Source organism: Pocillopora verrucosa, chromosome 14 (assembly GCF_036669915.1).
Source record: "Pocillopora verrucosa isolate sample1 chromosome 14, ASM3666991v2, whole genome shotgun sequence".
In the NCBI taxonomy this organism is placed as follows: Eukaryota; Metazoa; Cnidaria; class Anthozoa; order Scleractinia; family Pocilloporidae; genus Pocillopora; species Pocillopora verrucosa.
In genome coordinates this window covers 11197868-11214274 of record NC_089325.1, presented here as the reverse complement: position 1 = coordinate 11214274, position 16407 = coordinate 11197868, and the positions used below count along the sequence as shown (strand labels likewise).

General features: G+C 36.8%; 2 protein-coding genes across 2 annotated transcripts; one reads left to right on the top strand and one right to left on the bottom strand.

Moving 5' to 3' along the window:
• The first annotated feature begins 2123 nt into the window (after positions 1-2123).
• On the top strand, positions 2124-4985 carry LOC131789744 (metalloproteinase inhibitor 2-like). The gene is made up of 3 exons (XM_059106921.2): positions 2124-2217; positions 2383-2509; positions 4546-4985. Exons 2-3 carry the CDS (start codon positions 2398-2400, stop codon positions 4905-4907), a joined length of 474 nt encoding a protein of 157 aa, XP_058962904.2. The 5' UTR covers positions 2124-2217; positions 2383-2397; the 3' UTR covers positions 4908-4985.
• A 5964-nt stretch (positions 4986-10949) lies between these two features.
• LOC131789654 (metalloproteinase inhibitor 3-like) lies at positions 10950-12075 on the bottom strand. The gene is made up of 2 exons (XM_059106806.1): positions 11925-12075; positions 10950-11251 (listed from the first exon to the last, which is right to left on the bottom strand). The coding sequence occupies exons 1-2, from the start codon at positions 12073-12075 to the stop codon at positions 10950-10952; spliced, it is 453 nt and encodes a 150-aa protein (XP_058962789.1).
• Between the last annotated feature and the right edge of the window lie 4332 nt (positions 12076-16407).

Here is a 16407-nt window from a genome sequence, read left to right as displayed (position 1 = left end):
GCGAACTTTTGTAATAATTTCTTTGATGAGCGTAAGCACACTAAAATAAATTTGGAAGAAAATGCATATAAAGTTCTAAAATACGCAGACAGAAAAATTATACCGTTAACTAATTATGCTTATGCGCAACAATTTTGTGGCTTTTGCTCGCTGTCGAGCTTTACTTGACTTCTCTCGTATCATTTTCGAATGAACCATTATGCCAGTTAACGTTACAATTGATCTAGTTTGCTTTCCAGTTGTTACTCTCTTAGTGGTGACGATGATTATTGAAGAAATACCGATACGTGGCTTTACCAAAAAAAAAGTCAAAACCAGTAAAACGGGGATTATTTCACAGGCCGACCGGTACTCAGTTGTTTTCTGTCAAACTCCAAAGTTTTTTTTCAACATTAACCAAAAGGATTCCGTGAGCAGGCTATACAATTATCTACTCTCTTGTACTTTTAAGTGGGTAAAAACTTATAGCATTTCTCTAAACTTGTAAGTATGTATGGCGCCTGTAGAGTAACGAGAAGCCCTCTAATAAGCCAATTAAATGATGTGGTCGCTAATCGTGATGACGTCACGGTGTCGCCACGAAAAGAAACACGGTAATTTCGTGAGAATCATTATAAGATTATTTCGAACTTTCCTTAGATTTCGAAAGAAAAGTGATGTCGTTTGTTTTGTTATTTCTAGCTCTTCTTCATGTATTTATTCGATTTCAAGTCATCAAAAGATCGTTGCCTTGACAATCGATGAAGACCCCTGCACAAATTGAAGTTAAAAGGGTTGATTTAATGATTCAAATAAAATTTTTTTTGAAGGTTTTCTTAAGTAGTTTGGAAGAGCCAGTGAATTATCTACTGAAAATTGTGTAACTCGTTTCAAATGTTTCGCTTATCGGAGGAAAGAAAAACTTTCTGAAATTAAATTATGCAAAATGTATAGAATTTTCAAGAGTTCAAAAGTTGCCATTTTTGAAATTGAGTCAGCATACAAAAATACACGAATCAAATCAGAGAGAACCAAAAAGGAATGAAACGCAACTTAGCACAGCAACCAAGTTCACTAACTGATCGATTTCACTTTTCATACAAGCTTAATGGCAAAAAGATACATAAATACAAATATTGTTGTTTGCTTTGTTTTCGATTGGAAGTTGCTTTTAAGCTGCCACTCTCTAATGGCGACATTAATGTTTGGAAAAATACCGATTTGTTGATTTTCTTCGAAAGAATTTAACACACGCTACACAAGAGCGCCTCATTCCACCGTAAAGGGTTTTATTCACAGGCCATGCGACAAGTCTGCATGTGATTTGCATCACGCTCAAATTAAGGCTTTTTACTGATATTAACCAAAATGGTTGCGCGAGTAGGTAGTTAAATGATAAGTTTCTATGTCGTTTTTATTTTAATGAAAATGTCTACTTTTAAAAATGAACGCATCAGCGTAGGTGGAACCTGAAGAATAATATGTAGTACTGGCACGTCCGAGGTCTGCTCCTCAATCACCCAAATTAATATGATTCATTAGCCATCCTTAGTGACGCCACGGTCTTGTAGCAAAAATAAAACACCGAATTTTTTGGAGGGGACTGTAGTTGCTTTGTAGTCTTTCTTAAACTGAAAATAAAGATTTTAGTTAGTTGTTTAGATCTGGTTTGCTCGTGTTCACTGAGTTGATCAGTTCTCGATCAGTCATAAACAGATCGTTGTCTAGACAACAAAGAACGTTGTTAGAAGTGGAGCTAAACGGACGACTTAAGTGATTCAAAATTAGTTTTCCTTTCTGTGAGTTGTTTTGAAGGATAAATGCAAGAATTATAAAATCAATCATGTATATTGTTTCAGAAGTATAATTTTCATAGATCACGAAAAAGTAATGTTTATATAGTAAAAAAAATTTTGAGCAACTTGTAGTTAGCCCTACTAAACCATAGCTTGCCGACTAAATGCGAAGAAATTTATAACAAATAACATACAACTCAGCACCGTAACCAAGTTTCACAATCGACTTCCTCGGTACAAAAAAGAAAGAAGAAATGGATAAATACTTGAAAGTAATTATCTTCATTAAAAACACTTACATGAGAAAGTAAACACTAAAAACAAGCAATAGAGACCAGTATCCTTTATCAAATTTCATATTTTAAATTGCCTAAATGACCAATACTGGGGCATTACGATTCATCAGTTGAGTCTTGCAGGCAAGTTCTCCAGAACAAGTCAGGTAAGTTAATCTCAAGACAAGCTCATCGTTCAAGTCTCGCAGAACTTGCTAAGCTGATATTACAAGAAAAAGTGGTTTCTTTTCCTCTTGTTCCATTTTTTCCATCAGCTTCTCGCGCAGTTCACAATTCCGTCAAACAAAGAAAACTGTGCTCTTTTTCCATAGAAAAAGACGGCAGAAATGGTTTCCATTCTCTCTTATGCGACATTGATTTTGTGCACTGTGGCCCTTAGCGAGTCGTGCAGTTGCGCTAAGACAACTCACATGGCGATTTTATGCAGAGATGACTTCGGTGAGTTGCTACCTCAATAATTTAAAAAGTTTTGATTTCCAATTCACTTAGTCAATAATTTCTGCTTTTATTCCGGGTAACCTATCCTTTTTCTCTTAAACTCTAAGAAGTGATTAAGATATAACTTATTCCTATGATATTCATTCGTTCCCTGGGAAACGGGTAACGAGAATACTTAAACTGATCACGTACAAGTTGTCATCGTGATCTTAAACCAAATTCTCGTATCTAATTTACAACGAAATGTATACCAACGAGAGAGGAGAAATAACAATCAGTTCCTTCCAACCACGCCCTTGTCTCCTGAACATGCGGCAAACCACCGAAACTTCGTGCATTACGACATAACGAGACTAGGTTCGATATTTTTGAACCGCTGGCCAGAAAAAAAAAGTAGCGGAACTATATCGAGACTTGTGGTAAACTTTCCGCTTAAAATGAAATAGAAATGAGCAAACAAAGTTTTCTTTTAAAGTCTGACTTTTTCTAGTTGCGATAAAAGACTCCGTAGAAAGGAAGTTTAATAATATGAGTTTGTCGTTACGCACAGTTTCTTCTGGCAGTGGCAATTTACGAGCCGACCTTGACTTCGTGAACCGTCAAATCGAGTACTGATCGTGTTAAGAGGTAATCATGACATTTCAAGTCGAAGGCAAGAGAAAAGTGCAGGATCGCGCAAAGGTTAAAAAAAGGTCCGCACTGCGTACGTGTGTCTAATCCAAATTAAAATTAATGTATTATCACAAAACAACATGCTAACAGTCGTACTGCACTCTCAGTCTATTTGGTAGATATGTTCAGTATATATCAATGGGTGTATTGGTGTACCAAAGTGCGGTATTTTTCAGGGAATTGTTTAGATAAACTATGTGACGATGAAACTATGAGATCCGAGTTTTCTAAGCAAGTCGATCCTCGAGAGAGTTTCTCAACTTAACAGATCATGACTGCCGAAGGAAAAAATTGTGCAAATATTAACGCAATAGCAGATACAACTAAACTTGAAATAAGTTTTTGGAAACATGGGAACAGAAAAAAGGAAAAATTCAACACGAAGATTTCCGTAAAATATTTAATTCTGTCAAACATAGATAGGTACAATTTGGGTTCAATTCGCGACGAAATTCCAATCATTTTGAGGCGTTACTATTTTAAACTTACAAAATAAAATGGAGACCAAACGAACACAAAGAATCGTAAATTAAAACGTATGGAAAACACAAATTACGCAATGTTTTTAGCAGCTGAAAGGTAGATACTCCTGCAAGAAGTAAAGTCGTGAAATCTGTTAACAAATACACTGGTCGTCTAGCTCTGACTGTGTGTCGATTAAAGGAAAAGTGAAAATGCACAAAGTACAAAAGGTAAATTATAAAGGTGAAATGTGTGGTGCGTATGATCGGAAATGTATTCAGTATCAATAACTTATAAAATACTGGTGTACTCTCCGAAATAACCACGCCTCGCTTCTTCAGGCCCTCCTTGAGATACGACAATCTAAAAACGCATGTTTTTTCTACGACGATAAGTTTTCTCGAAACGTTTGCTCTTTCGAATTCAATCGGTCCCGAATATCTCTCTGTCACAAGGAGTTTCGCTCACCAAATAGGGATTTCCGACAGATCTTACGACAAAATAGCCAAGTGGTTCCGCCATGTCACTGGATGCGCATTCTTGTCATATTATGTTACGCGATGATCGCTCACTTCATTTAACCTGTCACTTACGGTAACTTCACAGAAACCATAACACCAATACGTACACTACTGAATCTCCTACCGCTCATGCAAGGTGTCTAGCTGCTACGCTCTAGACAAAAAAAAAACGCTCCTAGAGAAAAAAAGTAATACAGATGGTGAATTTATCGGTATATCATTTAAAGGATGATTCTGCAAAATGTTTTGGGAAACCAAACGAAGGCTATCATCATAATTCAGCTGTCATTTTGCCGTGCATTGATATCGTTGAATGTATAGGAAATTGTTATTGAGACAAATCAGCATTTTTAACACGGAGCTTTTGTCTTCACTTAACAGCCATCAGAGCTAAGGTTACTCAAGTCACAGATTTGGGAAGCCGGAAAATCTATACACTCGACATAAAAAATATTTTCAAAGAAGGTGCCCAGTTCTATAAAGTGACGCCTACGATGGCGACCATTCAAGGGCCTGTGCGGAGTGGTACAGCTTGGACGAGGACAGATGGTTGTGGAATGGACCTTGAATTGGGTAATGTTTACCTCTTAACGGGTAAAATAGAAAAAAACGAAGATGCAGACCTTCACATTACCCGATGTGGCTGGAATGTGGAATTTCAAAATGTAGGCAAGAACAAACAGAAAACACTCGAAAATTATTACAAGAAAGAGCAGGAAAAATGTGTGAATCAGCAAAAATGAATTTGCTTCGCTCTAGAATTGTTAATCAATATTTTATGAAGGCAAAAGGCGATAGAAATAAAGAATAATTATCAATCAGTGAGATTTTGTGTTTAGTTCATTTCTCTCTGGAGTAAGTTGGACGTAGCACCGCATATAGAATCGCAAATGATGTAGATAATTTTGGATCCTTCTTACCGATGGCGATTGAGGAATTCCTAAAACAAACTGGCTCCTTCACAGCCCTGCACCAACTTTTTAAAAAGTAGAGTCTGATTTTGAATGAAATCATAGGTCAAATACAAACGCTACATACTCGTCTCACTAAAATGAGTTAATTTTTCAGGCCAAGGTAATAATTGAGGATTTAGTTTATATCGCATGAAAATGTTACGCATGCCAAAAGCATTATAGAGGTAGATTGGATGCTCATACGCTTCGAAAACTATTATTATTCCTCACACAAACCAGAGAGGTACCTTGAGCTGACATACCATTCAGGCTTTTGGTCCCAGCCATAGCAATAGCGCGTACCCCATCCTAAATGTACCCAGGACGAGAAAGCAACGCAGCCAGGCCAGCTGTTGAAGCTAGGCCCTCCCTCTCTCTCTTGCACACAGATCTGTTCGCATCTATTTCTACAATCTTTTTTTCTTACTTCCTCGTTCGGATTATTTGGCACAGAACCTACTTACTCCCATTTGTTACCGCTGGCCGTTCTATCGTTCTCAGTGTGGAGGACTCGGGCATCGCGTGCGCTACATGGTGCTGGGGAACCACTCTGTCCTGGATGAGGGAAATTCGGTAACAGAATAAATATCTCTGGTTTGTGTTCAACCACCACACTGTGAGCAGTGCAGTGGGTTCGGACTTAGTCTCCTTGGTTGGTGAGAGTGTTGCTTGACATCCTTAAGAACCGCTGCAAAGGGGACTAGGCAAGAATCAGGTGGCTAAGCTTTCCGCTCCATGCCTGATCCTTCCCTACTGCCAGTGAAGACTGGTAATGACTTGATGGAGGGAAAACAGTAGAAATTCAAGCGCGATTGAAATCAAATTTGCAAGAACTTTAACGTTTATGGAAAAAAAATCTTGTGCCGTTACCACTGGTAACATGCAAAGGAACAAATAATCAGTGTGCTATAAAAGAGGGTTTTAAAAGATCTTACCAACAGCAGCGATAGATAACAGTAGAAGAGGCACAAGAATAGGGCTGACCATGCTTCACGTCGCTCAAGTGGTGCCCTGTGAAAAACCAATGACTAATTTAGCAATCAGTTAAAGAATGCTTCATTTGAATTAGAACATGGTTTAATTTCCTGCGAAATAAGATCCTCTATGTACTTGAACCATGAGAATCCAAAAATATTTAAAGGATGCACTTCAAAAAATAGTTCACTGATAAATCTCAAGAACTATATGGGATTGCTTGAGTTGAAGACATATTAAAGAACCTATAGAGTGACGGACACTTTAGGACGATTTTCGCCTTTTGATAATGACACGTTCTGCAGCTTTTTTTTTCGAACGAAAATTCTTTCGGGAAAAAATTGAATTAAATAACTGATAAATATTTAGTTTCCTTTGTTTGATATTCAGATTTTCAGGCGGTACAAATGCAAATGTTTAGCATACAATTAAAAAAAATCAGCCATTTATCAAAAGCAACACACTCCTTCTTTCAGTTTTACCTCTTCTCAATTTTTAGGTTCCAAGAAAATGATAAAACATGTAACTTAAGTAGATTTAAAGGCCCTTACTTTAAATTCCCTGAGCTCTGAACTGAAGGTGCTTAACCTCGGATTTAATGTTCTGTCACAAGGACAAACCTGTATGTAAAGTAGTACGTTGTAAATTATGCAGGTCAATAGGCACACGCTTGACATACTTGTAACACCTGTAACGGGGATTAGGTGTTTTGACTGTTCTACATAATTTATACAATCAGACCTTTCCGCAACGATCACCTTCCTTGAGGAGAGGGAAAAGTGTCTATTGTGGAGAGCTGGTAGTTTTGGGGAGGTGACATTTCATTGTTGAATGTCCTGAACTTAATCAACCAATATACAACTAGAAAAAAGATACTTTTGAATATCATATCACCGGCTTTTGTGGTGATAGAGAAGATCATTATAAAAATCTCCAAATATCTATTGTTTGAGACAGCTCATCATCGATGCTTAACAACTTTTTCTAACTATTTGAACTTAAACTGTAACCCTGATCAGCTGTTTCCCGGAACTAGCCTTAAAAATGGTAAATTCATTTGAAAAAGTGTGCATGACTTTGAATATTGGCTATTCCAGATTACCAGTCATCTTTCTTTTCGTTTTTTCAAGGAATAACTAATTCATACTGAAATGACGGTTGGGTTCGACTTTTGGGAGAAATAAAGATTGTTGTTCCTATTTGTTGGACAGTAAACAGTTTGCTCTCCCAGGAAGATCTACCACGCAGGCATTGGTATATTTACTTCACACAATTTTGGAGACGATTGACCGTGGTGAGATGTATGTCAGGTTTTTTTTTTTTTTCTGACTTCTCTAAGGGATTTGATCTTGTGGATCATAATGCTCTACTGAATGAACTGGATAACCTGTATGTGGACCCACATTTGATGAGGTGGATTGCTGCCTTCCTCACAAATAGGAAACAGTGGGTGAAGGTGGGGACGGTGCTGTCCCCAACAATACAGCTGAATGGCGGAATTCCCCGAGGAACTAAATTGGCCCCTATCTTGTTTTGTATCCTTGTGAACAGTATGGCCTTTTATTGTAAAAATAGAGTTAAATATGTAGATGACGCTACAGTTATGGAGTTTGTCCCTAGGCTTTCTCCTTCATACTTGAATTTTACTGTGTCCGAAATTTACTCGTTTGCTTTCTCTAGGGGAATGGTTCTCAACAGCAAGAAGTGCAAAGAAATGTGCATTACGTTTTTACAGTATTGCCCGTTTTCGCCACCCCCTTTAGCTGTTGGTAATTCTATAATAGAAAAGGTTTCCTGTTACAAGTTGTTGGGGGTACACTTATCAGATAACTTAACGTGGAACGAGCATGTATTTCATATTGCAAAGAAAGGAAACAAGAGGTTACATGCTCTTAAGAAGTGTGGTTTAACTGATGGGCAGCTTATCTTGGTCTACTGTAGCATCATCAGATCTGTCTTGGAGTATGCAAGTCCTGTATGGGCTGGCCTCACGCAGTACTTGAGTGATCAAATTGAGTCGGTTCAAAAGAGGGCTCTAAAAATCATTTTCCCGTTTATGAGTTATGAGGACGTGCTTAAGAAGTCAGGCTTAATTAATCTATGCCAGAGGAGGGAGGACGCGTGCGTCACTTTCCTTAAGCGGAGTTACTACTTTCTGACCTACTACGAAATTTAGTACCGCGATGTCAATTTTAAAGACCATATGCCCTTAGGGCAGGAAGAACTGTGTCTGTACCTACCTCCTCAAAATCTATTAGATTTGGAAATTTTTGCACTATTAAATATCAGAATCATGTGTAATATACTTAACTGCAATTTATCTTATTACTTATAGTATTCAATGTTTACACAATATTTAATATTTATATCTAATTGATATCTAAAATAGTTCTATGTATGCATAATGTAGAAGTATTTGTAAATTATGACCCGCCTTGTAATTCAGTTTCTACTGCAAGAAGGTTGAATAAACGATCATCATCATCATCATCATTTTTGTTGTTGATGTTGTTACGTTAAAACTGGTCTTACCTACAATTTTATCTCTATGTAAAATGAGATTGACCACAAATGATAATCTAAAGAGACTTTTGGACGGGCCGAGTTGACGTGTGCAGTGTGGTAGACAAGAGCCATACTTTGTTAATTCCCGCCAATGGCTAGCAACCAGCTGTCGCCTAAAACTTCACCAACGTACGATGGCGTTGCTGATTTTGGAGCTTTCAGTAAACTATGTAGTTATTGTTGGTTGGTATGGCACCTTGAATTTTAAACGCGTTCAAGTGAGTCATCGGTTGTAATAAAATACTCAGTGTGTTTAGTACTTGGTATGAATAAAGGTTCCCGGCTTTTAGCTCTTTACAAGTTGGTTTAGTTTTTTCTCGTTCCGATTGCGTCTCAAGTATATAAATTTATCAATCTAATCTATTGGATGGTTTAGGTATGCAGCTCTAATAATATGTGAGAAACTTGCGTTCCCCTTCCCCATCACGAACTAGTGCTCGTTGTTATTCTGGTATTTTTGGGGGCTATTTGTATAGGAATGTTCCTTATTCCTTCTGTTACAATAAAATCGCCATTTCATATATGAACACTGGTTTTAGTGATATATTTTAAGTCGAACACATACAATGTATTAGCACAGAGGTGTTTAGTTTATTCCCCAAAACGTATGATAATTTACAGTTATCATTTCTGAGTAGCCATATCATAACGTAGCCTATCTATAAGTTCAGATCGTTATAGCTTGTATTTTCTGTAAATTAGTTATTTTTCCAAATATTTGTGAATAATACTGGTATCAGCCAATCGTAATAGGGAGACCAATTGGAAGTATTTTAACGGTGCTAAATCAATCCCTACAGAAACCTCCTTATAATTGTCAGTTGTTGTCATGACCCGGTTTAGTGCCCGGGGCGCTTATTTACTTTTTTTACTTGTCTTTCGGTACTTAGGGACAGGGCGCTTATTTCTTTTTTGCAAAACGGTAGAGTGAGCAAACAAAGTTAACTTTGATGACCCAACCGTCATTTCAGTATGAATTAGTTATTCTTTGAAAAAACGAAAAGAAAGATGACTGGTAATCTGGAATAGCCAAATATTCAAAGTCATGCACACACCTTTTTCAAATGAATTTACCATTTTTAAGGCTAGTTCCGAGAAACAGCTGATCAGGGTTACAGTTTAAGTTCAAATAGTTAGAAAAAGTTGTTAAGCATCGATGATGAGCTGTCTCAAACAATAGATATTTGAAGATTTTTATAATGATCTTCTCTATCACCACAAAAGCCGGTGATATGATATTCAAAAGTATCTTTTTTCTAGTTATATATAGGTTGATAAAAAAATATTGAAAAAACGGATTTGTTTTCGCTGGATCCTTCCTGCCGGCTAGAACGATCAGCCAGGCAATCACCGCAAAATCTAAAGATGAGATTATTCGTTTGAAGGATGAGTGAATTCACTTGGACATAATAATAATGATGATAACAATAATAATAATGATGATAACAATAATAATAATGATGATAACAATAATAATAATGATGATAACAATAATAATAATGATGATAACAATAATAACAATGATGATAACAATAATAATAATGATGATAGCAATGATAATAATGATGATAACAATAATAATAATGATGATAACAATAATAATAATGATGATGACAATAATAATAATGATGATAACAATAATAATAATGATGATAACAATAATAATAATAATAATGATAACCATAATAATAATAATTATAAGTGAGAGACTGATACAAAGACCAATGTATTTGTGATGAGGCTTTTTAAAAGTGAGCAATTAAATAAAGATGAACTACCTAACGGTTTATTTCAATGCACATGCAGGGGGGGGGAGGGGAGGGTGGGAGAGCGCTGACTTCAGAGGGGGCGCCTACCAGAACGAGGGTGCAAAATCGAATCATACGGTAATCAGTTTCAAGTAATGAAGCCATCACCATCGACGTTTCTTCCGCAAAAGCTCCATCCGAGGAGGTCTAAGCTGTGAGTTAGTTCATTAACTTAGTGTTAATTTGCAATAGACGGCTTTAAAACATCACCGCCAGTTGTGTTAATGAGGAGATAATTGCCCGATGAAAAGCGTAAGGCTGACGTCATTTTTCACGTGAGATACTTCCCCCCCCCCCCACTTCCCACTCTACTCCAAGAAACAGTTAAGAGATGTTAGGTTTTGTACTCGCTTTATTACCAACATTTGACAAAATGAATTGTTCTACAGACCACTTCAAAGTGCTCATGAACCATTCTATAACACCATATCTCCCATTGTTCGCTTACAATTGAGCGAGCGAAGTGAATCAACAGTAACAATGATTAGCATTTCTTCAAGGCTTTGCGAATTTTCTCCCTGGTATCATCTTTCCATGGCTCATACCAGCCGCACAGCTCGATCTCCAATTGACCATTGCTGTTTCCACCGGTCAGGAGGTAAATGTTTTGTGTTCCTTCGAGGTTAAGGTGTACACCACACTGCGCTTCATCGGCCTTGGTTTTGAGCTCAACAATTTCTTTTTCGTCAAACGATCCTACAAAGGATTGCGTAACTTTGATTTTGTAGATCACTGAGCCAACCGACAAAGGGTCATCCGATCTTTCCAAAACCTTGCCTTTGATAGCTGTTGTAAGAAAAATAAAAGTACCGTAGTAAAATGAGGCACAGGAATGGGTCTACGAGTAAATTCCTGCAACTCAGGAAGGGTGTAGCAAAAATAACGAAGCATTAATTTGAGACCTTGCCGGAATAAAGTTGGCGATGACAATTTGTGAACAAGGCAAGCATCGATTGAAATCAAATTTGCGTTAGCTCTATAGGATTTTGTGCATCTTTAAAGAAAATGAAACCTATTCCTTTGAAAATTGTACGGAAAGGAGATAACAATATTTAGCTGATTATGCTATCAACCATTTTGAGAACAGCTCAGAACCCAGCTGGCTATACACGCAAAATCTCAACAGTTGATGCTCTGGTCACAGCAAATTAAAGATGGTCGTAGGAATAGAGAATGTCTGTTTGAGCAGGTCTAGGTTGTTCAAATACATCGTTAAAAGATATCAAAAAAATAATGATCTGAAGAGTATTATGTCTTAAGTGAGCGGCCAGGTTACTAGGTAGGTTTCAAAATGGTGGCATCCGCAAATGCCAGGTTACTCTTTGGAGTCTTCAAATACGCTCGACGTCATATTTTTAATAGGCTTTTTAATGGCTGCGTTAAAAAAAAAAAGGATTTTGGAGCATGCTCTTCCAATGAGGTTGATTTAACACTAAACAATTTCAAAATGGAATCTCACCGTAGTCTGCAGCGCATAATCGTTGTTTGTTCCAGTACTCATAAGCATTTCCTTTCCAGTCTGATGGTGGTACCGGCTCAGCGCAAGAGCACCCTTCACTTAAGGCCACAGCGCACAACAACAGCGTCATGTAACAGAGTATGGAAGCCATGATAACAGTCTTGTATTACAGAAGAAAATATTATCAATTCTTTCAGCTCTTCTTATAATATTATTTACAATATTTATAACATTAGTTGTTTAATTTTTTTCTTTTATAAACTAAGGAAATGGATCTTGTCTCTCTGGTTATATCCGACTTGGATATCACTTCGTGTAAAACGTTTTGCCCAGATGAATGACCCACGAATTATCACAGTTACTATAGGACAGCGTGAATTTCAAAGGAAAGACTTTTTTTTTAGATATGGCGGCCACGACAACAAACTACATCAGTGGAGGTCCAAATTTGTTTTTCATATAATGTTTATTCTAGAGTACAATCTATATAAATATTCCAGCACCTTGATGTTTGGAGGCAAAATTTAGGACGGCCTTGGCCTTAAATTGAAAGAGTATAAAAATGGTAAATTCTAAGTTAAGGAATGAATCAGAGAAAGACGATTCTTCGTCTTGTCACGAGTGTCCGCTTTGTGCTGGAAACAAAATGTTACATTTTTATTACAGAACTTGATACAATTTCTATTTCAGCACAGGAATGTTTCCGATCCCTTCAAGTTTTACCGTTTTTGAACGTCAAAATTACTTCATCGACCTGAGGGATGATTTTGAGATTACAGTTCAATTTAAGCAATGTGCGAAAGTCTGACTCGTGTAAAGATAATGAGTCGACGTCGTATCTTAACCCTTAAACTCCCATGAGTGACCAAGACAGAATATCAATACAATATTAACCAGATAAGTGATGAGAATAAAGAAAAATATCAACTTGGTGATAATTAGTTGATCCAATACTCAGTTCTCAAAACTAACTTTATAAGAATTGTATGGTTGATAGTAAGGAGAATTACAAATTTAGTCTGGGAGTTAAAGGGTTAAAAATAAATACATGGTGAGTTGAACGCTTGCAAATATTCTCAAAATTAACGACAAAGACAATGCAGAATAGTCAACGTGTTTCATCACTTTTAACCCTTTAACTTCCAAGATCTTATTTGTAATTCTCCTTACTGTCTACCATACAACTCTTATGATGTCAATTTGGAGAATTTGGTATTGGATCAACTAACAATCCCCGCATTGATATTTTTCTTTATTCTCATCAATTCTATGCTTGATACTGTATTAATATTGTAAGGAGAAATGATCTCTTGGTCAATCGTAGGAGATAAAAGGTTGAATTATTGACCTTTTTTCAAATAGTAATGGAACGCATCACTTCGGATGCTAAGCACTGACGCCAATTTCAAATCACCAGCCCAGCGTTGCATGGACGGAGTTACCGTAGACAAATCAGATTCTTCTCAAGCGCTTACTAATCTGTTTTTAAGAGTCTGTAGTCTCTTCTAATCTATTGTGCACATAACTTTACCACCAAGAAAGTGACATTAGATTTTGAATCCTGATTAAGATTACTGAGATTACTGTTTTCCCTTAAAATCTAACGATTTTTCGGTTTTGGTCTTTTTCGTTGTTGTTGTTGTTGTTTTTCTATCAATTTTTGATTTTATGAGAGATCTTAGCGGCCTCACTCTCCAGATCGAATGGGATTGTTATCTTCAGAATTCTAGCGTTTTTCTCTAGCGACATATTGATCTGATTTTCGCAAGGGACCTTGAGCCCATTATTTTCTCTTAGTTTTTACGAGTGGAAATTTCGGCCAATTTTTCGGTTTTTAACAGGCCCCAAATGTGCGGGCAAATAACAAGTAACGTTTGAAGTCGGCCGTTATGCCGATGTAAAGAAAATACAAAGGTTAGGATTGTACCAAAAACATTGTTGTTCAAAGATAACTATTCCGCTAACCTGGTATCCTTCCGAAAGTTTTCCTGTTTTTGATAGCCTCTTCACTCGACCAATCAAAGCAAAACAAAAGAGAATAAATATGCAGGTTATCTAATTTTCTGTTTTGGATCAAATGAGATCATAACAACGTAAAGCTAAGCTTGTTTCAAGGTCAACTTACCTGATCTGTTCTGGTGAATTTGGCGGTCTGACCCAACTCATCAACGAGGTGCAGTAATAAAACCAAGTCACAGTAGGCCTGATAAAATGTGCTGGAATATGCAGCTCCCTATTGGCTGTCGATATTGTGTTTACTTTTTTAATTACCGTTTTTTTAAGAAAATAACATCCTTTTTTCTTTCCGGCATGAGACCAATTTATGATCATATCTGTTCAGTTACCGCTCCCCATAACTCCAACATGAAGGCAAATATTGTAAAATTTATTACACTCATTTCATATATTGTAACCTCGCTTTTGAGGAGGAGATCGTCGCACTTTTAAGATTTCCCTTATGAAAGTTAAAGCCCCCTTTTTTTTTCTCTATGAAATCTCTCGGTTTCTCTTATGGAGCCCCATTTTTCTGCTTAGGTGCAATCTACTTTTAATTGTCTTCGTATGGGTTTCTCTTCACTGATTGATTAAATTTGACCAGTTTCAAATAATGTAGACATAACCATGTGCGCATCGACGTTTTCGTTCGCCGCGAAAATTCCATCTGAGGAGGTCGAAGATGTGAATTTTAAATCAAATTCAACTTAACCTAAAATTTAATAAGTGTCAATTTGCAAACGGCGATTTTAAGACGACACCACCAGCTGTGTTAACGTACAAATGAATTGCCGACGAAAAAGTGTAAAAACCTTTTGAAAAAGTTTCGTTAGAGCATAAAACTTAAGATACAAATCAATGGAATTATAATACACGCGAGGAAGGCTTAAATCTAAATACGTTAAAAATAAACTTCAGATGAGAACAGAATGCCTGACTGAGAATTTACAAGCAACCAAATAGTTTCCAGAAAGTTCCAAAACGTTGCCGAGACGTTGCCTTGCAACTCATTCCTAGAGGTTTCTTTTTTTATGATAATTCAGTCTTCAATTCAATCGGCATCAATTGAGGAGGGTACCGGAAAGATGAGAGAGGTTTTTGAGTGATTTGTGTACTTTTTTTCGCATATCAGATACTGATATTTCCTCAATTATAGAACACCACTGAAGCTCATAGTTATGGTGTAAAAATAGTGTCAAAAAAAAACCAAAAAAACAAAACCAAAAAACTCTCAGTGAAAAGAAAAACGCTACGTTGATAAACAAGGTTGCCATATCAACATTGTTACCTTCATGTGAGAAGATGTAAATGATTTATTCACTGCGCAAGGTGAGGATATCATGTTTAGATACAGGTCAGAGAAATTCTGGCTTTTCGTGAAAATCAGTATTAGTAATAATACAAATTAAGGAAAGGTAAAGAATGTATCGTGATTTTTTTACTGGCGACGGAAGAATTATGGTATCGACACTTCGAGAGTTTGAAATTACTCAAATCATGGTAGCTTCCTCCTTACCTAATGTATTTTTTAAAAAAAAGATGTCTCTCGGAGTTCTATGAAAGTCTCCCTCTTCGCTTTTAATGAACCAAATTTAAGGAAAAATTCTCAGTCGCTCAAGAAGTTTCAAACCTGAGACAGCCCTTGTCAACACGAGGTCGAAAACTCTTATCAAAATTTTGATTTACTGTTGTCTCAATCCTGCGGCAAATTTTACAAAATTTACTATTAGACTTCTTAGCATTGAAAATCGCTTGGCGCTTCACCGTTGAAGAGTATCCACGAGTTTAAAAAGAAAAATGCTTAAACGTAGATGTTGCACTTAGGCAATAGGTAATTGTTAAATAGACTTTTGATTGATAAACACAATTTTCAAAGAACTGCATGCTGTAAAATAATGAGCTCAACCTGTAAATAGGTCGCGTTTTGGTACAGCTATTCAGAGATGATAACTGTAAAGGAATATACTATAACGACAACACAGGTGTCGTGAAAAAAGTTAATATCTCAGTGCTGAGATATTACATAATTGTTTGACTTCAGACGTTCGCTATACCTGTGTTCATAGTTAAAATGGGGAATTTATCGCGATAGAAGTAGTTGGGAACGTGAAAGAGAAGGGAAAAAGTTGCAAAAGGACTTAGCCGCTATTTGTTCGAACCGTTTGAGAAAACGGAAGTTCATGACAGGCAGGAGCTTTTAAATTAAGGTAAGAATATCAGTGCGTCTTACGTACATCTGATAATACCACTATTTATCCCTGAGGATTAATACAACGAGAACGAACGACAAATGACGTATCCAGCGCAGGTAAAGATGTACACTGTGAAGAATCTTTGTTTCCACTCAAATTCTTAAACATAGATTACCAGATCTGTATTCAGTGTTCTAGACGTACAGGAAAAAAAATCGTATCTCACAGGAGGAGTACCAGCGAGTCGCGAATGGTTTCAGTTCTGCATTTCGTCGAAGAATAGAGTGGCACGAGAC